A 22,155-nucleotide genomic window follows, 5' to 3' on the forward strand; every position below is an offset into this window, starting at 1 on the left:
AATGACTGTCGGCTAAGAAATCACGGTACGAAGTGGGCCATTCGCCAACGCCGTGTCCCATTTATCGCTCGCTACGTGCGCAGCACAGCGGCGCATTTCAGATCATGAGCATACCTCAGTGACGTCAGTCTACCCTGCAATTGGCATACAGTTCTGACCACTCCTTCTTGGTGTTGCATTTGCTCTGTCAGTCAGTGTATATGTATAGATATAGATCGTCCCTGCAAAATTTGATCGAATCAGCGAGGTACGTCAGATCTCCCCTCGTGAGTCACAGACTGATCAATGAGAAATAATAATGGAGATATTTGGAACTGTTACATTCAACACAAACTTTCAAATATCTGTAGACAAGAGTTCTATCTAAAAAACATATAATAAAATAATTCATTTTGTAATGTCTTGTATCTGATCCAAGTATGAGCTACAATCTCGTCCACACTGCCTTGGAGACACATCTCTTCTGTGCTGTTGCCAGTGCTAGATGCGAGGGGTACATAAGAGCTAGTTGGTGATAGTGTGGCAAATCAAACAACACTGAATTTTGCGTTGTGTGTTCAGAATATTTCTGAAGATCATTGAACATACTGATGAAAAAAGCTTGCTGTAATGAAGTTATCGCCTCACCTAATTCAGGAATATTTGTAGCTGCATCATGTGTTCAAAATTGATTTTTTTTCAACGTGCCTCATGTCTGGAGCCATAAGTGCAGGAAGAGTGACTCCTCTACGGTAACACCTGTTGGAGAAGTCGTTCGTGATTTGTGTGCTCCCTGTTGTCCGCTTTCATTGACGTAACACTGTTTCCGTATGACAGAACTTGCCAGTGAAAGCTCACATTTTTCCTGTTGGTGCAGACTTAATAAATAGCACTTCATACTCTTCTTTAACGTGAAGTAAACTCGGCCTATTCTGACGCCCAACTGAAATGATGTTCCTTCTCTGTTGTGATAACCATAATTGTAGAAATCAACACAACACTGAATTCACAATATGCCAGACTATTACAGTCCGGCTCCATGGCTAAATGATTAGTGTGCTGGCCTTTGGTCATAGGGGTCCCAGATTCGATTCCCGGCCAGGTCGGAGATTTTAACCTGAAATGGTTAATTTTCTTGGCTCGGGGACTGGGTGTTTGTCCTGTCCTCAACATCCCTCAAACTCATACACCACACATAACACTATCCTCCACCACAATAACACGCAGTTGCCTACACATGGCAGATACCGCCCACCCTCATTGGAGGGTCTGCCTTACAAGGACTGCACCCGGCTAGAAATAGCCACATGAAATTAAATTTAAAAGAGTATTATGTACAAGAAATAAATACTATCTGCTTCTGACGAGCTTGTAGGTACGGCACGAGTAGCAGATAGCTACAAACATCAGTTGTAAGCGAGCTTCTCAATATTCGTTATCAAACTGTACCGCATACAGTAAACATGTAACTACCACTTTGAAACCTCACGACAGCACTCAGTTCACAAGAGTCACTGTGGACGGAGCTGATGTTTGTCAGGCCTCGAGACTTCAGATAGGCGCATACACCTCGCACACATCATCTCATCAGACAACATAATATATTGTTGCTAGGGAAACGCAGACAGCTGATGAGTAATAATTTCAGTGTCGTTTGTTTTGCTGCACTGGTGAACAAACGGTGGGGAGTTTTTTGGTGTGATAAAAAGTTGCTGACACTTCATTCAGATAATGTGATGTATTTATGAAATGCACAGGTTACATCAAGTGTTACTACACTGTATAAAATAGTGGCATATTGTGTTATTAATTAAATTCGTTATACATTTTATATCCACCTTCACCACATTAGAAAAGAGTTGATCTTGGAAATCACTATCTGTTACTTTTCACAGTGAAGACCTCCTACTTGTTGAAAAATATCTGAACCTCGAAGGTCAATTGTCGTACTTTTCAGAAGAGGGGAACAACTATCAGCACACTTTAATGTGTTCTTATTACCAGTTACAGACTATAACCGTCACAAAGACCATAATCATAAGTGAAGCGTGCGGCCTATGTGAACAAAAAGGTCCACTACTTAGAGAATTTTTACATTAGTATGGATCAGTACAAGAATCCAGCCCTCAACCTAAATGATACAAATGGAAAAAAAAATTATATGGGAAACTTTCATTTTGATTATTTGTAGTAAAAAATAAGACCAGAAGATGTCACAACTATTACACTCACTTTCAGTTACCACCCCCATAATCCCGCATACTTCCGCAAGTCCCGCCGCATTTCCCCACTCCACCTCCTTCTAACACTACATCGTACGTTTCGACTGCGGGAGCACGTCAGTCGAGAGCTGGACTCCGTAGTCAGAGAACACGAGTAATACAAGCGGGCCACGAAATGTAAGTTATACGATTTTTTGCGATTTTACGCTACGCTGCCTGCTGGCCATGGGTACGTACTGCAAGGCGCAGGTAGGTCAGTAATGTCTTTGAGATTGAGCCAGAGGTACTCCTGAAGCCTGTGGTAATGGGATGGGGAGAGCCCACGGAAAATAAACGGCGGGTGGTACGCATGGATTTTGACGGGGTGGAAGGGATACCTTTGATTGTAGGGCTGTTCTGTCATCTGTTATGTATTTTTTTTTTTTAAAGGTATCTCTTTGATTAACTGTGCCATTATTTTATTCTTAATTTGATTTTGATTTTCCACTTTACAGACTAAAAACAGATGGTACAGCTTTAATAACAACTTACATTGTCAGCCTATGATGGAACACAACTGTGAACAGATATCAGTTGAAATGCATCAGGGCCGGGCTGAGTGGCTCAGACGGTTAAGGCGCTGGCCTTCTAACCCCAACTTGGCAGGTTCGATCCTGGCTCAGTCCGGTGGTATTTGAAGGTGCTCAAATACGACAGCCCCGTGTTGGTAGATTTACTGGCACGTAAAAGAACTCCTGCGGGACTAAATTCCGGCACCTCGGCGTCTCCGAAGACCTTAAAAAGTAGTTAGTGGGACGTAAAACAAATAACATTATTATTAAATGCATCAGGAGACAACGGGAATATTACAACAAAAAAGCCTCCAGCTCAAAAACTGTTTTAATGACCATCACTTCACATTTGTTTTTTAAGGAAAAGCTTTTTAGCAAGCACTTCATATTGTGCGTCTAATTTTTTTAGTGTATTATATATATTTTACTGACGATAACCCTACGGTGGGTCAAAACATGTATATTTAAAATTTCCTCTTAATTGGATGTAATGTTGAGTATTGACTAGGAGGATAATCAACACAATTTTGTACAATTTGTAAGAAGTCTTATTACCTGTGCATAGTTATGACTTTTTTACTTACTTCATTAATTTTCTACATACTATCATATTTCTACGAATCCAAGACGATATTTCCTTCTCTCAAAATTTCATGTGAAAAATCAAGGGTCATCTGGCATTTGCAACTGAACAGTAATGAGCACCAGCGACAGCAACCACGGCAACCAACTCACTTCTCTTTTCACCCCCGCCACCTCCTCACGCACGAAACTCGTTCACCTTCAACATGCGCATCTTTATATCATCGTTAACCATTGAGGCTATACAAAGCTGGCGAGTGGCAGCCAGTTGTACCTGATGTTTAGTCGAGTGGCATCTTGGAGCAGGAATATTTTCGTTATGGAGTGTTTTATTGTAGAGACATTACTGGCAAGCTTTCAATGGTTTCTCGTCGATATTATGATGCTAATTTTAAGTTAATGGTTATTAAACATGTGGAAATTACAATAATAATTATACAGCCATGAGAGACAAAGATGGCTTAAAAAATACCTACTCTACAAGAAACGCATTTGGTGGCCTGGAACAAGGATGCTTTAAAGAAGTCAGAAATGAAATTGTGAAGTACGCGCGCAAAATCGTCAAGGAGGGAATAGCCGAAACAAAAGATGTCATACAAATGCGGGCTACATGAAGTGGCGCATCAAAGAGGTATTCCCAGAACTTCGAAAGGCAGCTCTGATGGTGAACAAGAATGATACGTCACAATGGGCAAGACTTTACGTGATATTTGTGTTTACTTTTTTCTCACATTAGATCCGTAGTTCATTAAAATAAGATTCAAAAAGCACTTTTTTAAGCTAATTTAATTTTTTTGATGGAAAGAGTGGAGGTTGTCTTGGATTCGGAGAAATACGGTATTTGTATAATATTTTCAAATGTTTACCTCCCAACAGCTTCTTTTTCCACAATCTATGATGGATATGTACAAAGCTGGGACATACTACTGTACAACTGTAAATAGATTTCCTTCTCACAATTCTTACGAGAACCTCAAAATCAGAAAAAATGGAGTCGTCTGCGAGGTACAGATATACCAGTACAGTACCAAAGAGTCAACAGTTCAACAAAACCATGACTGCAATTTTAGAGGTTAAAAATTGTTCAACTTATCGCTAGCCCTAATCACTATCAATTTTATAACCATACTCCCAAAATTTCAAGTAACTGCTCTTCTATTTTCTGAGTTACTGAATATTTTATTAAATTAATTACTGCTTTACTAAACGATTCCTTTTGCAACAATTTTTATTACACTCAGGACTACCGAGTGAGTGACCGACGGTTTGGATACATACAGTAGCTGTCAGCTTGGATTTGGGAGACAGTGGGTATGAACCCCACATTTTCACACCAGGCAAATGCTGGGGGCTGCACATTAATTAAGGTCACAGTCGCTTCCTTCACACTCCTAGCCCTTTCATATCCCATCATCAACATACAACCTACCTGTGTCCCTTTGTCAATGCGATGTAAAAATAAAACGCACCACCATTCAGTATTTTGTTCGGATTATGGTGCAACCTGCCAACCTTCGAAGTCAAAACATCAGGAGTTCGTGATAACATCACTTTTCCTAACACGGCAAGCCAAGAAACTACACCAGCAAACAGTACAAAATACAACCAACGAAACTTTCCTACATTCATGAAAAATGAAAAAAAACTGTTCCAAAAATTGTTTCCGAAAAAGACAATTAGGTTCCTTTAAAAAAACTACATTAACAAATGATCGCAATAATTAAACTTATTCACGTTATGCTGATCAACCTCGTAAACACCACAGCAATCACGACCATTGCAAACAAACACGATGCAATGCCACGGGAAAAAAGGTACACCAGATATGAATGTTTTCAATTTTAAAGCCGCCAATTTGATCAGGACTTTAACCCACAGGGCAGTTAATAATAGGCGCACTTTCAGCCAATCACAGCAACCAGTAAGAAAAGGACCTTCAGCCATTAAAGCAACCTGCTGAAACAGCAGGAGTTTCAAAAACCTATTTTAAGTTCTGCCGTCCCGGATTTAAAATCGAGTGAAACAATTAACTGACTGGGAGGTCGAGAAGCAATGTAAAAAAAATCAGAAGTCTCCTGCCTAAATCGGGACAGATGTCATCATTTTGACTTTAAAATGCTTACTTAAATGGTTTTTTCGCCTTTCATACAAGATAGCAACTTTATCCATAAATCAGAAATTACCTGTATTCAAATCTCAATCCACAGAGACTTCTGTTCTCTGTATGCTGAAGGAATTCATTGAAGGAAGAGAATAAAGATATGTAGTTTTGAGAAAGGCATATATAAACTGCCTAGACTGATAGGTAAGCCCTTGTACTGCTCTTTTCACTCGGTTAGCTGTGAAAAGCACTCCTAAAGTCTGCACTGTATAACTTAGTGTGGTTTTCTGGTACATGTAGACCTAGTCGACAACCTAACACTACAAAGGCTTGTAAGAGACTGATATGAATATCTTTAAAACATCAACAAATCCAGAGTATTACAAGAATCAGTATGACCTTGATTATCCGTTAGTCGTCCATGGGTGGCTTTAAAAATATACACCCCCAAATATTTAAAAAATGGTGCAAAGTGACAAAAATAGCATGTTTCTTGGAGAGCAAGGGGCGGGGAATCTTTCAAGGCACAAAACCAAAATATGAGGAATAATTAAAATTCACTAGTCCTTAAGACTTTTTCTTCAGTAAAGGGCTTCCACAATGAGCAAAGCAGAACAGCGGCTGGACAGAAGAGAGAAGACAGGCGGCCAGAGAAAGAATACAGTGCTTTTCAGCTGCAGTAAAGGAGTTACTTGACGTAGTCTCTAATGGCCCTAAACTTGGGGGGGGGGGGGCTAGGGGGTTGGTTAGGTACAATAGGGTTAACTTTCTTGGAGAATAAATAATAAGGTACCGTTGAAATGTCTATTATTGTTTCGTTCTTGTTTATTTGTGCTAACACGCGGCTTCTCCAAAGATTTCCCTCTTAGATAACCAGCAAAAGCGATCAAAAATGTGGTGAATGTGAAGAAATACACCAGTGAACTGCAGGAAGAAAGTTCTACGGCTTGGAACGAGTGTATACGCGCTGTATAGTAATATAATGCGTATACAGTAGAACCTCAATTATACGTTCCCAGAAACTACGTTTTCCCGTATTATTCGTTCAAATTACGTAGTCCCGCGAGCATCCTCATTAAATCACGTTGTAAAAATCCCGCATTATCCATTCCTCGGAGAAATGATTTCCCGGATCAACCGACCAGAAATTTCAGTCCCATCAACACTAAATCCTCGATCATGCGTTTTTCAAGAAACTGTATCTCACGAAAGGATGGCTACAGCATACTTGCGCATCTTGGTGTTAACGTCCCGTCATTGTGCTAATTTGAGAAAGTACTGTACCGTACTGGAAAAGTGATTGGCGGTGAACTTGCATAAGGGGCCATCTTAGCATCGCATTCGGGTGGTATTGCTTAGAGAATTCTCGGAAATCCTAAAGCAGAGTTTGTCCACAACAATTGGAAGGAGACAGAGCACATTTTGACAGCTCTACATGAAGGCGGAACGAGTTTCATCAAATGTTCATACTTTCAAAACGTCTACATTATGTCCAGGGTTACATGTTTATTTTTTTACTTTTTTTAAGTGTATCGCCGAACAGGTTTTCGGCATTTCCTTCAGGGCAGTGAATAGTCACTGGGCTTTCTGACAGGAATCGAAACTGCTCCTTCTTAACTAACACAAATTTAGTATTATAGCCGATTATATGTTATCGAGACCAGAAAAGATGTTGTACCTTACATACATAAAGCCATGGGAGGTTTTGGGATTGCCTATTACTGTTGTCGTCCTAATATAAGACTGGGAATTTCAAGTTTTTGTGTTAAAATGTTATAAAAACCGCAGCCGTTTTATTTGCGCACGTAACATTTATAACTTTGGATAATTTCGCACTCGTACTGACTTGTACAGCAAGCACGCTTGCCAGCTGAGCTCAAGGTTGCGAATAATCGTAATTTCAGAAGTGTTAATGATATTTTTTCGCAATCCAATTTGATTGTGATTAGTGACGGGCAGAATTGAATATAATGCATTCGAGAACTTGAAGATTGATACTTATATTCGAAACCATATTCTCGAGTTCAACATAGCCTTTAAAAATCTATGTAGGCATAATTTACGCGGTACAAGATTTCCATAAACTGACTACGGACAGTATACCGGTGACCAAATTACAATGGAAGATTAAAAAAAGGGATTTCGCCATAATGTTGGGTGCTTTGGTATCTAATGTGCTTTTATTTTATCAGATTAGAGAACTAAAAACTACTTCTGGTGGATTGTTGTTTGGCTTGGCGTTACGGGTACGGTATTGGATTTTTCGAAGAGTATGGCTGATCAAAGTTGCTGAACTGAAAGAAGTTTTCAGAGGAAACTGACGAACTTTCCCCGGTAAAACTGAATGTAAAGTTTCGAGATTTTTAAGTCGCGTACCGGTAAAGAATGTTTGAAGCTGGCCCCGCGGGCTAACTTACCTGCCTCTCACCCGGAGGGCCCAGGTTCGATTACTGGCCAGGTCAGGCATTTTTACCAGGATATGAGGGCTGGTTCCAGATTCATTCATTCTACGATTACCTTTAATTGAGGAGCTATTTATTGGTGAGATGGCGACCCCGATCTAGAGAGAGAGGAATAACGCCCGAGAGGATTCATCACACTGACCATGCGTTACCTCGTAATTTGCAGGCCTTCGGACCGAGTGTGGTCGCTTGGTAGGCGGAAGGCCCATTGGGGCTATAGTTTGGTTTGGTTTAGAGGTGTTTGTAAGATTATAAGTACACGTATTTCATTTTTGTGATGTTTAGCCAAATTGTTGATGGTTCATTCGTTCCCGGAATTTTCATTTTCTCGTGTTGTAAGTTTCTTTTCTGTGGTCCCACCAAAAATGGAGAATCGAGGTTCCACTGTACCATGTTTATTAGTAAGAAAAATATGCACCACTTATTCAAGCTTTATTCAATGTACAACTATAAAAGTGGTAAGGAAATGTATAAGGATTTTTTTATTAGCAAGACTGATAAAGCACATTGACAGTGTTTAGATATGGATGATTCTTCCAATAAAGGATTTTTCAAAGACAAATCAGTGTACAATATACCTGTTATTGACAAGTTTCAACACAAGTTGTTAAAAGATTCCTTCACTCAAATTCTTTACAATAAACATATGTTCACATCTTGCTTCCTTCCTCATGTAATGATAGTCATCACAAGAGCACAAGTAAAGTAGACACGAGTCAATTCCGACTGAATATGCAGGAATTTCCAAGTGATTTCAGAGGCAACGAGGGATGTTTCAAGACATTCTAGATCAAACTCAACTATTAAGGCAAGATAGCATCATATATATTTTCTAAGAGAATATTTTTTTTTTATACATGCAAGTGATAATATTATTGAAATCCATAAAACAGTACCAAAGTTATCCAGCTTTGAACAAAGTCTTGCACAAATCTGAGAAATTTAAATATCGTGCTCAGAACTCCTCCCGCAGTACAGAGATGCCTGGGCATTTAAATCCACTTCACTGAGGGGTTAATACTGAGGGTGTACACGTAGGATCAACACTAGGGTTGCCACTGTCCCGTATTGTATGGGACATCCTGTAATAGAGGTGAAAATTTTGCATGCCACATTATGAACTGTTGTCCCATAAAAACGAGCGTTTGTCTTTTTTTTCCCTAAATATTTTAAAATCCATATTTGATTTAAGCGCCATTGAAGTTCAAAGTAGCTCCATGACTTTTTTTTCGCTTTGGAGTGTCAGCAGAAGGAAATCTTGTGATGTCTTCCCATCTGCTGATAAAGCTGAGCATGCTGGGTTATTTACCTCGTATTCTGCCACGTACTTCCGTAGGTCTTCCATTCCAATTTCCAACGTGATTGTTCATGCTGTCTGGGACTAAATCTACGTAAATTGTGATGTTATCAAAGCTCATCGACCACATCAGTGTTGAGATGTCAGATGCATTGTACTGTATGTATTGTTAAAGGGTGGAATTATCTTATTCTGTTAATGAAGCTAATTATAATCTAATTGAAATCGGTACCTAATGTTTGATCTAGTAGTTATGAACTGCCCCTTATTTTTGTGAAAAATACTGTAGTTTTACGTAAATGTCCCTTATTTCTTATGTTAAGAAGTGGCAACCCTAATCATCAATAAACAAAGGAAAAGCATTATATGTTCAGCTTAAATCAGTTTCATTTTACTTAAGCCTTACGTTTTTGTTATACGAGTTTGTACAACATTTGCTACGACACATGTTATGTGTACTCAACACATCAATGGTATATGTTAATTAGACTTTTTTTAAATCTTGCTTTTACGCACTACAAAGGAGAAATGTGGGAAGAGGGAGCTGAAGGCTATGCTGTTTGTGGTGAGGGGAGCAAATGGAGAGGTGCTCACTAGAAGAACAAGGCATGGAAAGCTTCGTACTTGGGGAGTGAACTAATGCAAGGTTTAGTAGTGTGAGAGGAACTTGAAGTGGAAAAGTAAAGAACAGAGACCTGGACACAGAGGAGAGTAAAATCCAGGCCAGGGGGATGTAAATTTTGAGAATATGATAGGAAAGCCAAGAAAGGACAGGGTAAAATATGAGGATATCAATAAGGAACTTGGAATGGAACACGGCCGTATTGTGGGGATGGAAGAGGGAAGGATACCGAAGAGGATGACGAAGGTTAACAGAACATGAGGTAGACTCAGACTTGAACAAGAAGGAAGTTGGAATGAAACACAGTTGAGGAGCAGCAATGGTGTGAGGGTACAGGAAGATGGAAAGATCCCATTAACATACTGACCCGGCTGGAGCTGGAAAAGCGTGATGAAGATGACCTTCACTTGGGATTCCATTGACTGACAACAAATGAGCAGATTAAACTGTCAAAAGTAACAGACAGTAACTTAAGTGATTCTTGGAACATTATAACAAGTAACCATCTCTACTGAAGCATCATGAGGTTCATCTTCTGCAGAAGAAATGAGCGAATGACTGCCTTAATTTCTGACAGAAGCTTATTATTTCCCAGTATCTTCGTCAGAAGAGTATCAATACAATACTCAGCAAAGTTCGAGATATGCCGAACGATGACCCTCTTGATTAATTCAGCCAACTGTTCCTTCAAGTTGGAGGTCATCCGGCGCATAACATCTGCCAGGGAGACAACTATTTCCTGACAGAAGGTGTTAACAGCAGCTGCACCGAAAGCTCCTCCGAGGGCGATTCCTCGAGGACCCAAAAGAAGTCCGCCAAACACAGCGCTGGCTCCCACCAACATGCAACCTGCAAACAAAGTTGCCAAATTTAAAATAATAGCTGCAAGATCAGAATTGACATTTCTTGACATCAGAAACTTTTAAAATTATAAGTAATAGACACTTGCTTTGTTTTCCTTTCCAATACTTATGTTATCCCATGGGGATCCTTTTCTCCTTATCTTTTGTCAATTGTATCCATCTTTATCTTACACTGACTGACAGTGACAATGCAACACCAAGGAGGAGTGGTTCGAAAGGGATGAAAGTTGGGGAAAAAACAGAGACGGCACGGATGAATAATTGATGTTTATTTCAAACCAATATGCAGGTTACACAATGCGCACGGCATCGACTCAGTAGGATGTAGGACCACCGCGAGCGGCGATGCACGCAGAAACACGTCGAGGTACAGAGTCAATAAGAGTGCAGATGGTGTCCTGAGGGATGGTTCTCCATTCTCTGTCAACCATTTGCCACAGTTGATCGTCCGTACGAGGCTGGGGCAGAGTTTGCAAACGGCGTCCAATGAGATCCCACACGTGTTCGATTGGTGAGAGATCCGGAGAGTACGCTGGCCACGGAAGCATCTGTACACCTCGTAGAGCCTGTTGGGAGATGCGAGCAGTGTGTGGGCGGGCATTATCCTGCTGAAACAGAGCATTGGGCAGCCCCTGAAGGTACGGGAGTGCCACCGGCCGCAGCACATGCTGCACGTAGCGGTGGGCATTTAACGTGCCTTGAATACGCACTAGAGGTGACGTGGAATCATTCGCAATAGCGCCCCAAACCATGATGCCGCGTTGTCTAGCGGTAGGGTGCTCCACAGTTACTGCCGGATTTGACCTTTCTCCACGCCGACGCCACACTCGTCTGCGGTGACTATCACTGACACAACAGAAGCGTGACTCATCGGAGAACACGACGTTCCGCCATTCCCTCATCCAAGTCGATCTAGCCCGGCACCATGCCAGGCGTGCACGTCTATGCTGTGGAGTCAATGGTAGTCTTCTGAGCGGACGCCGGGAGTGCAGGCCTCCTTCAACCAATCGACGGGAAATTGTTCTGGTCGATATTGGAACAGCCAGGGTGTCTTGCACATGCTGAAGAATGGCGGTTGACGTGGTGTGCGGGGCTGCCACCGCTTGGCGGCGGATGCGCCGATCCTCGCGTGCTGACGTCACTCGGGCTGCGCCTGGACCCCTCACACGTGCCACATGTCCCTGCGCCAACCATCTTCGCCACAGGCGCTGCACCGTGGACACATCCCTATGGGTATCGGCTGCGATTTGACGAAGCGACCAACCTGCCCTTCTCAGCCCGATCACCATACCCCTCGTAAAGTCGTCTGTCTGCTGGAAATGCCTCTGTTGACGGCGGCCTGGCATTCTTAGCTATACACGTGTCCTGTGGCACACGACAACACGTTCTACAATGACTGTCGGCTGAGAAATCACGGTACGAAGTGGGCCATTCGCCAACGCCGTGTCCCATTTATCGTTCGCTACGTGCGCAGCACAGCGGCGCATTTCACATCATGAGCATACCTCAGTGACGTCAGTCTACCCTGCAATTGGCATAAAGTTCTGACCACTCCTTCTTGGTGTTGCATTTGCTGTGTCAGTCAGTGTATCTTTCTTCCCTTTTCTTGTATTTCTTCTTATCCTACAATTTCTACATCCAATCCAGAAAAATACAGCCACTTTACCATAACCCTATGTAAATCTTCTCTACTGATATCATATTACTACTCAACAAGCCCATCACCGTAGTTACCAACAGCGCCCACTTAGATGTAATACTCGATACCAAATTACAATACAAAAACCAATAACAGGGTCTATTTCTTTAGCTCTGTGCGGTCGGTGGATGCAGAAAGGGTCTCAGCCCACAAGTGGCCACGGCTCTGCATTCGGGAGACGGGAAAGGGCTGGACCTCATGGCCAGTCCCCACCATCGGCTGTCCTGAGAATGGTTTTCTGTGGTCTTCCATTCTCCTGCACCTTGGTGAATTCTCTGAGCATCTCCTTCACCTTAACAAATCTCCCTTACCGAGCTCGATAGCTGCAGTCGCTTAAATGCAGCCAGTATCCAGTATTCGGGAGATAGTAGGTTCGAACCCCACTGTCGGCAGCCCTGAAAATGGTTTTCCGTGGTTTCCCATTTTCACACCAGGCAAATGCTGGGGCTGTACCTTAATTAAGGCCACGGCCGCTTCCTACCCACTCCTAGCCCTTCCCTGTCCCATCGTCACCATAAGACCTATCTGTGTCGATGCGACTTAAAGCAACTAGAAAAAAAAAAAAAAAAAATCTCCCGGCCTGAGAGACGGCGTTACCTTCTAAGAGGCCCGCCTCCCCCTTCAGGGGAGGAATGAAAACATTTTCATAGTAGAAGTAGTAGCTCTGTGCAAGTGTCTAGGGAGTTACATGGAAAGGCAATAGCACAGCTGGGCGACTCATTTGCCAAGGGATACATTGCTTCATGTCCGGCTGATGTGACCTAATACAGTAACGATTAAGCGATAAGCCCTGCGTCTTCATCGCAATAGTTTAGTTTAACATCTATAGTATTGATATTGCGTTCAGTTAGTAGTTTATCTATGAATACAAAAATTATTGTGTGTTTAATGAGTGATGTATCCAGTAGAGCAGTGTATATTCATTGTGTTATGCTATGCGAAGCGTTCTTCTGTTAGAGAGTGCCACTTTCGATTCATTTGCAAATTTCCTGCCATTCCCTCCCCATAGGAGTATAGTATATAATTTACAGTAGTTAATAAGATCCACACCACCGGGTCTATTTTTAACAAGAAAACACTCATGAGTCAAACTGTTTCAACAGAGGAAAAGCTTCATGAAATAGGAGCTCCCTTGCAAAGAACTCCAACAAAATCCCTGTCGCTCTCACTGAACAAGCAAGTGTACCTTCTGCCCACAAAGCAACAAAACTGTTAAAAGCCAAACCGTACAAACCCACTGCTGCCCAACATTTAATGTGAACTGACAGTTTCGCTACGGTTCGGTATTGTAATTGGTTGCTTCAGTCCGTTCACATTGGTTATATTGACCCAGAAATTTTAGTTTTTAGTAATGTGGCATGGCTGCACATATAGTCAAAACAATCGCTGGAGTAAAGAATATCCTCACCAGTTGCATGTCTGTCCAGTTCAAGTTTGATGTTTGGCTCCATGGCTAAATGGTTAGCGTGCTGGCCTTTGGTTACAGAGGTCCCGGGTTCGATTCCCAGCAGGGTCGGGAATTTTAACCATACTTGTTAATTTCACTGGCACGGGGACTGGGTGTATGTGTCGTCTTCATCATCATTTCATCCTCATCAAGACGCGCAGGTCGCCTACGGGAGTCAAATCAAAAGACCTGCACCTGGCGAGCCGAATATGTCCTTGGACACTCCTGGCACTAAAAGCCGTATCGCCATTTCATTTTTCAGGTGTTTGACACACAATAAGTACTCACAGAATTACAGGGCCTATATTTTGTGATGAAACAATAAGTGCTGACTGATATATCGACCTCATTCCCAGGCCATTCTTTCAAGAGCTGACGGAAGAAGAAAGGAGCAATGGTTACTTCATGCAAGATAATGTGACAGCATACACGGCTTATCAGTCTATGGAGATAATACGGGAAGTTCTCAAAAATTGTGTGGTTAATTATCTCGCTACATCTCCCGATTTAAATCCCTGTGATTATTACCTGCAGGGGATGTGAAAGAGGAAAGTGTATGTGTACAACCGTCACACAAGAGAACACTGCATAAGTTATTTCGAACAACATACGGCCTGAGATTTACAAGGTGTCAGGCATGTTTGACAGCTGGGGACAACATTTTGAACGTCAAATGTAACGCCAGGAAGGTTTTAGACGAATAGTTTTACTAGAAATAGCTTTGTATAAATGTGAACTGCCGCGATGTAGTGGGGAGGAAAGGCATGCGTTATATCAGCTAGCGACCGAGTGTCATTGCACCAGCTGTGCTGTGATCTCTGAGTGGTGCTGGATACAAAGCTAAAAAAAAAAAAAAAAGACCAGCCAAGGCTATGAAATTACTAGGCATTCTCTACAGAAACCTCTGATCACACTGCTCTTCGCCTCTTCTCCAAACTTTTTTAAAATTTTTTTTTTCCAAATTTTAATTTATTCTTCCACCTAATCAATACATAGTTTATGTCATTGAACAGTACTAGTTTTGGCTGTTCTCTGTGGCCATCCTCTGCTATTTACCATGAATTATTAGGACACAGGATCATTAAAATCAAATGGGGGTTGAAATCTCGTAAGTTAAGATTATAGAATTCAAAAACAAAATACACACATAACATTCATTAAACTGAATCGTAAAAAGTTACCAATATTTCCCCGCAGTGTGGCATGGGCTCATCAGTTGGATACTGCACCTTCCCAAGACACTGGCCGCTAACGACATCACTGCAAGCTATACGTGTGATAAACACAATGCAGTGCCGACGCACTACGGGAGAATTGCATCTCCATTTGCTATATTGCCCTCCCGGGCTAGCATGACCAAGAACATGGCTTCCGATTGAGATAGCTAAATGACATTCAGGAAACTCAATTGTCATGCTAGCCCAGGAGGGCATATATAGCATGAGGAGATGCAATTCTCCCCTAGCACGTCGACAATGCATTCTGCTTATCAAACGTATAGCTTGCAGTGATGTCGCTAGCGTGCTAGCCAGCCAGTGTCTTGGGAAAGTGCGGTATCCACTGATGAGCCCATGCTACACTGCGGCAAAACACTGGTAATTTTTTACTATTTAGTTTCCTGAATGTTATTCGGCTAACTCAATCAGAAGCCAAATTTTTGGTCAAAATACACATATACAGTACATACACATTTAAAAAGTTCAAACATTTAACACTTGGAGTAACGGTCTTGTGGATTTGAGTTCCAAAATGAGACTATAGTTGGTTGAAGAAATCATGTAACTTGATATTTAAAGATAATTCAGTGTAGCTGCATTCAACTCGACACTTAATCAAATGAAAGTGACAAAAAATGTCATTGGGTGGTGTGAATAAAAATGAGCACACACTCTTTACTCGCGAATTAAGAGCAGGCACTCGCAATGAGGTGAATAAAAACCACCAGTCGGTAGCAGTCACTCACAGCACACACTCCAGTTGCAGAGTGGGCACTCCGGATTTTTGGTGAGAAAAGATAAAGCAGGCACTCATTCCAGTTAGCACTTGCTCGTGTTTCCTTGAGCTAAATCAGTAGGTGACTCCAAATGATAGTGTCAGGTTCAACAGCATGGCAGAGTTTTTGGTGGTGGTTAATCGGAAAAGAAAATTATATCAACTTTGCCGAGAATCATCTCAAATTGATTACAAAGTGTTACATAGGTCCAGTAAGGAACATGCTGAGTGCAGTGGCGGCTGGTGGTTTCAAAGTTCAGTGGTGCACAATTTTTACCAATGATATAATATGATTACAGGCTTTTTCAAATCCAGATACATCAACAATACTTCTTTTTATTAGAAATAAAACAATCAATTTACATTTCTATTTTCAGGAATATTACTACAACCTATTAACATTTTTTATTTAAAAACTCTTTTACCATATTGGAATGAAACACTTTGAAGTGGCCTAATTCCGGTATTGAACAAAACTCCTTTTTTAATGTATCTGGTTTCGAAACTAAACGTCGCGTAGGCCTACCTATCCGTCTCACCTCGGACTTTTCTTCGGCAGTCCGTTGCGGAAACGGCCCAGACATTAAAGACTGCACCGAATTCATGATCTGGCAAAATACCACTAACTGATAAAAAATGCACAATAATAAAAACACACACGCTGAAACGAATGTTTACTCAATGAAATCAGTAAGCTGCTTAGCTTGTACGCACATAACAAAGCTCATGACTATACTGAAAGAAATGGGAGTTTTTATTTTCAAATTTAAAGCCATTAGTTATATATCGAGTCATGGCCGACTGGATCCCTTGCTGCACTCGGGGCTAGCTAGAACAACGCATCAAGTCGGCCGTGATCCAGCAGATGAACTTCCATCTAATGTCGCCAGATGACATCCCTGTTCTATAACAGACTCTCACATTGAGCAGCAACGATCTCTAGCGACTTTACTATATACACGGCCGACTTGATGCGTCGCTCTAGCTGAGCGCAGCGAGTGATCCAGTCGGTCGTGGCAGGAGGAGCCAGGTTGATAAACCTCCATTTAAGCAATGTATAAGAAGCCCCGCGTACCCCTCTAGCAGCCATAGAGCACCCCTCTTGCAGCCCCGCGCACCCCTCTAGCAGCCTAGGTTTCATCCTACCTCAGGTTGACTCTCCACTGCAGTGAACATATAACAGTATCAGCTTGTAAAGTCTCCTGTAGCCAATACTTACTCTTTCAAGCTCTTGAAAGGTTTGTCTTATTGAATGAAAATACAGTACTTGAGTAATCTAAATTAAAAACTTTACCTATAATAAACAGAAAATATTAATGGGAGTAGCACAAATCTGCAACCTTATGGAGAAACCGCCCCTGGCTGAGTGGTCAGTGGAGCATTTCCTTGGGCAATCCGAAGAAACAAATGGTGGTGCACTAATAAATGAACAAAAAATGAGAATCTTCTTGCATTATGTTGGTAATGAAATGGCGTATGGCTTTTAGTGCCGGGAGTGTCCGAGGACAAGTTTGGCTCGTCAGATATAGGCTATTGATTTGACGCCCGTCGGCGACCTGCGTGTCATAATGAGGATGAAATTATGATGAAGACGACACATACACCCAGCCCCCATGCCAGCGAAATCAACCAATTATGGTTAAAATTCCTGACCCTGCCAGGAATCGAACCTGGCATCCCTGTGACCAAAGGCCAGCACGCTAACCATTTAGCCATGGAACCAGACCATTATGTTGGTGATGCTGGGTTTCAGAGTGGAGTTGATGAAGACATCTCAGAGCACTGTGTCAAAAACATTTTTGCAAGTTTTGACATGAATAGAAATGAAAGCAGATTATTATATAAAATTCCAACAAATGTTGCTCAGATGCAGGAAGCACGAGCTAAGTGGCAAGAACGTTTTAGCTTCCCTTATGCTGTCGGAGCTGTAGACTGTACTCATGTACAAATTCAGAAGCCACATGTTCATGGGAATGACTACATTTACAGAAAAGGTGTCCCTAGCATTAATGTACTGGCCACTTGCAATGGAAGGGAAGAGTTCAACCACGGCCTGACTCGGTCCATGACTCCCGAATTTGGAGGAACTCCGATGTTTGCAGAGTTATGAAGCCTCTGTTGGAAGTCGAAGGGATGACAACTCGTGCTGATCAGGCTCCTTAAAAAACAATCAATTATCAATGTACTATTTTCATCATAATGAATTTCTGTTATTTACGTTATATCATTTTCCTCAATTTATTAATGTTGTAATTTTCAGGCTAAGATTTGCTACATTTCAGACAGCTGATGGTAGGGTTATTCTCCCCCTGCATCAGATTCATCAGCTGCTTTTCCCATTATTTTAACAATACGGGTTTGTTTCCAGTGTGCTTTAAATCTACTTTATATTTCAATCTTGTTTTCCTGTTTTGTAATTTTGTACCAGAAGTTGTTGGACAGAAATATTTAAGTTAAATTTAGCAAGTAGTTCCCACTGAACTGCATTTATTGCACTTGTTTTCTTGTGCTTCTTGTCCGGTAACTGTGACACCTTGATCAATGACACCGAGTGGCTGCTCCAGACACTCATGCTTACACTGTGCTTCCTTCCACTCTACATTTTTATTCACAGCAAATGCGGAGTAGAAGCTCATCGGCAGTGAGACAAGCAGAGCCTACACTCACGCGCTTAGAGTCATTTTTATTCACACCACCCATTGTCTAATAGCCCGGCTCTATGGCTAAGTGGTTAGCATGCTGGCCTTTGGTCCAGAGGTTCCCAGGTTTGATTCCCAGCCGGGTAGGGGAATTTAACCTTAATTGGTTAATTCCACTAGCTCGGGGGCTGGGTGTGTGTGGCGTATTCAGCATTAGAAATCATCCTAGGTAGGGCCCTCATCTTCACAGACATGCAGGTTGCCTAATAGGCCGTCTACAAGAAAAAGACCCGCACCAGGCCTCTCCAGATGCCATACGTCATTCTTCTTCTTCTTGCTTCCGAATTTGGCCAACTATGGACCGCGTGAAAATGCTTTCTGGCCAGACTTCTTCTTTTCTTCATTCGTTCACTCCTTATTTATCTCTGCTCCTCAGATATTACAAATTTGGGCCTGTTCTTCCGCTGCTCTTCATGAAATTTGTGGTCATCTACTCGAGTTCTGAACTTCTTTCTGTTGAGGATCAATTCTGGTGTTATTTTAATTTCTTCTGCATCCTTCTTAACCTCCTCCACCCATTTCATTGTTCTCCTCAATCCAGTTATATATTTAAATATCCTTTTAGTCAGTCTGTTGTCATTCATTCTGACGAGATGTCCATAAAATTTCAGTCTTCGTTTTCGCATTGTGCCTGTGATCTTTTCGGAATACTTGTAGAGATCCTCATTTCTCCTTTTCCTCCACATACCATCCGTCGTTTTCTGAGGTCCAAGAATTTTCCTCAGAATTTTTCTTTCCTTCTTCTCAATTTCTTTAAGTTCCCCTTTTTTATTTAATATAAGGCATTCTGAACCGTACAGCCCCTCTGGTTTTACAACAGCATTGTAGTGTTTAATTTTGGCTTTGTAGGATATTGCCCATTTATTGTACCTGTTCTGTGTCAGTCTGTAGGCCAGTTCAAATTTTCTAGCTCTTTCCTTGTTTGCCTCCTTGTCTAGTCCATTGGGTTGGATCAGTTCTCCCAAATACTTAAATTTTTCTACTCTTCTAACCTTTCCGCACTTCACTTCCATGCTTTTCTCTCCCTGATGTCGGTACTCCATGTACTTCGTCTTTTCGTAGGAGACTTTGAGACCTGTTTTCTTCGCAATGTCATGAAGAAGCTCCAGCATCCTTTGGGCATCCTCTCTGTTTTGAGCTAAGAGAGCAAGATCGTCAGCAAAAGCCAGACATTTAATTTCCAAGTTTTGTCCCTTGCGCCCAAGATGAATTCCCTGTATGCCTTCTACTTTCAAAGAGTTTTCCCAGGTTCTTATGACTTTCTCCAATACAATGTTAAACAGGATGGGTGATAATCCATCTCCTTGTCTGACTCCTGTCTTTATTTGGAATGGATCAGAGATTTCTCCAGCGAATTTAATTTTTGAGATGGTGTCTGTCAGGGTTTGTTTTATTATTTCTCTCGTTTTCCTGTCGATTCCAAACTCTTCTAGGACATTAAATAATGTCTGTCTCAATTGAGTCATATGCTTTTTGGAAATCGACGAAGATTACCACTGTGTTCTGGCCCCTCAATGCTCTAGTCCTTAGAATACCCTTGAGGTTGAATATCTGTTCTGTACATGACCTCCCTTTCCTGAAACCAGCTTGGTATTCTCCAATGAGGGAGTCTATTTGTTCTTCAACCCTGTTCAGTAGCACTCTGGAGAATATTTTGTATGTGACTGAAAGTAAAGAGATACCTCTGTAGTTATTAATATCCATTCGGCTACCTTTCTTGTGGAGTGGGTGGATAAGCGCACATTTCCAATCGTTCGGAATCCTTTCAGTTTCCCAAATCTCTTTTATGAGGTGATGTATTTTTCCTGCAGCCACTTCTTCTCCAATCTTCCACATTTCTGCCACAATGCCATCTTCCCCTGGTGCTTTGTTGTTTTTAAGCTCTCTGATTATACATTTTATCTCATCTAGACTTGGTGGTTTGGAATTTGGATTCTCATTGGATAGTTTCAGGACAGGCAATCTTTCATGCGGTTCTACACAGTTGAGCAGCGTTTGGAAGTAGTTAGCCAAGAGCTGGCAGTTTTCTTTATCATTTGTTGCTATGCTACTGTCTGTTAGTCTGAAGCACAGATTTGGTGGTGTGTATCCCTTTAGGTCTTCTTTGAAGGTTTTGTAGAACTCCCTGGTGTTGTTCCTTTTAAATTCCTTTTCTATCCTATTCCTGTCATATTTTCTCTTCTCTGTTCTTATGATCCTAGCTGTTCTCTTCCTTGCTTCCTTGAAGTCTTCCAAGTTCTCGCTCTTGCTTCCTTGAAGTCTTCCAAGTTCTCGCTGTTGCTGTTCGAATGCCATCTCTTCCAGGCCTTTAGTCTACTTTCTAATGCATCGTCACATTTTTCGTTTCACCATCTATGTTTCCGCTTCCTTGGAGGATTCCCCAAACCTTCAGAAGCTTTGTTCATAGAATCTCTGATTTCATCCCAGTTGGTCATCCTTAGTTTGGAGAGGTTCTGTTGGTATTCCATTTTATTCTGCTCCAGAGTCTCTATATTGATTCTGGGCTTCCTTTGCTGTCTCGGTTTAGATCTATTCGGCTGGAATCTTACTTTTATCTCAGAGAGGTAGTGATCCGAATCAATGTTCAGGCTTTTCCTTACTTTGACATTTAGGATTTCTTTCTGGTTTCGTGCTGTTATTGCAACATGGTCAATCTGAAATTCACCCAACACTGTATTAGGAGAGACCCAGGTTTTCTTCTTTTTTGGGAGAGCTTTGAAATATGTAGACATGAGTTTCAGGTTGAATTGTGTACAGTGGTCAATCAGTCTTTCGCCATTTCTGTTCATTCTTCTGTGTGCTGGGTAATCTCCCACGACTTTTCTATGTTTCCTTTCTTTGCCTATCTGAGCATTGGAAGTCTCTGACCAAAACCTTAACGTGATGTTGTGGAATTTTGGAAGTTATATCTTCAAGAGTTTCCCAAAATTCATCCACCTTTTCTGGACGTTTCCTGTTATCTTCATTTATAGGGACATGTGCGTTGATGATTGTGTAAGCTTTGTTGCCAGATCTAAAGGAGAGAATTGAGAGCCTCTTTGTTGGTGACATGAAGTTTATGACGGACTCAGTAATGCTCCTTTTGACTACAAAAGCCGTTCCTAGAATTGGTATGTTGGAATTGTTTCTTATTGCAGGTTTTCCTTTATAGATTCTGAAACCATCTGACTCGAATGAATTTTCGTCCAGAAATCTCGTCTCTTGTACCGCTAATATACAGATAGGGGAGGGGATCAAATGAGGTGGGTAGGGTTGAGGCTCTGGTCATGGGGGATTCCATCGTTAGACACGTGGGGAAAGTGTGTGGAGGAAAGGGAACCAGGGTAGAATGTTATCCAGGAATTAGGTTGAGGCAGATGTTGAGGAAAGTAGAAGAGAGGGAGGAGGGGAAGGAGAAGGTGGTAGTGTTTCACGTTGGTACCAACAAAGTAAGGCAAGCTGATATAAGTACCAACATAGTTGGAGATGTGTGGGATCTGGTAAATGCATCACGAGTGAAGTTTAAGAAAGCGGAGATTGTTATTAGTGGAATACTGTGTAGGTGGGATACAGACTGGAGGGTGATTGGGGATTTAAATGAGACTATGGAGTGGGTATGTGGGAAACTGGGAGTGAAATTTCTAGATCCCAATGGGTGGG

The 22,155-nt window shown here is 41.7% G+C and overlaps 1 protein-coding gene across 1 annotated transcript in view; it reads right to left on the reverse strand.

Moving 5' to 3' along the window:
* Positions 1–1,702: 1,702 nt before the first annotated feature.
* Positions 1,703–22,155, reverse strand: part of LOC136885045 (protein Nazo) — a 30,692-nt gene continuing 10,239 nt past the window's right edge. Inside the window, exon 2 of the mRNA XM_067157437.2 lies at positions 1,703–10,665. Within this exon, the coding sequence (XP_067013538.2) occupies positions 10,325–10,665 (341 nt within the window). The 3' untranslated portion in view covers positions 1,703–10,324. The remainder of the gene's footprint in view (positions 10,666–22,155) is intronic.

This window comes from Anabrus simplex, chromosome 13, assembly GCF_040414725.1.
Source record: "Anabrus simplex isolate iqAnaSimp1 chromosome 13, ASM4041472v1, whole genome shotgun sequence".
NCBI lineage: Eukaryota > Metazoa > Arthropoda > Insecta > Orthoptera > Tettigoniidae > Anabrus > Anabrus simplex.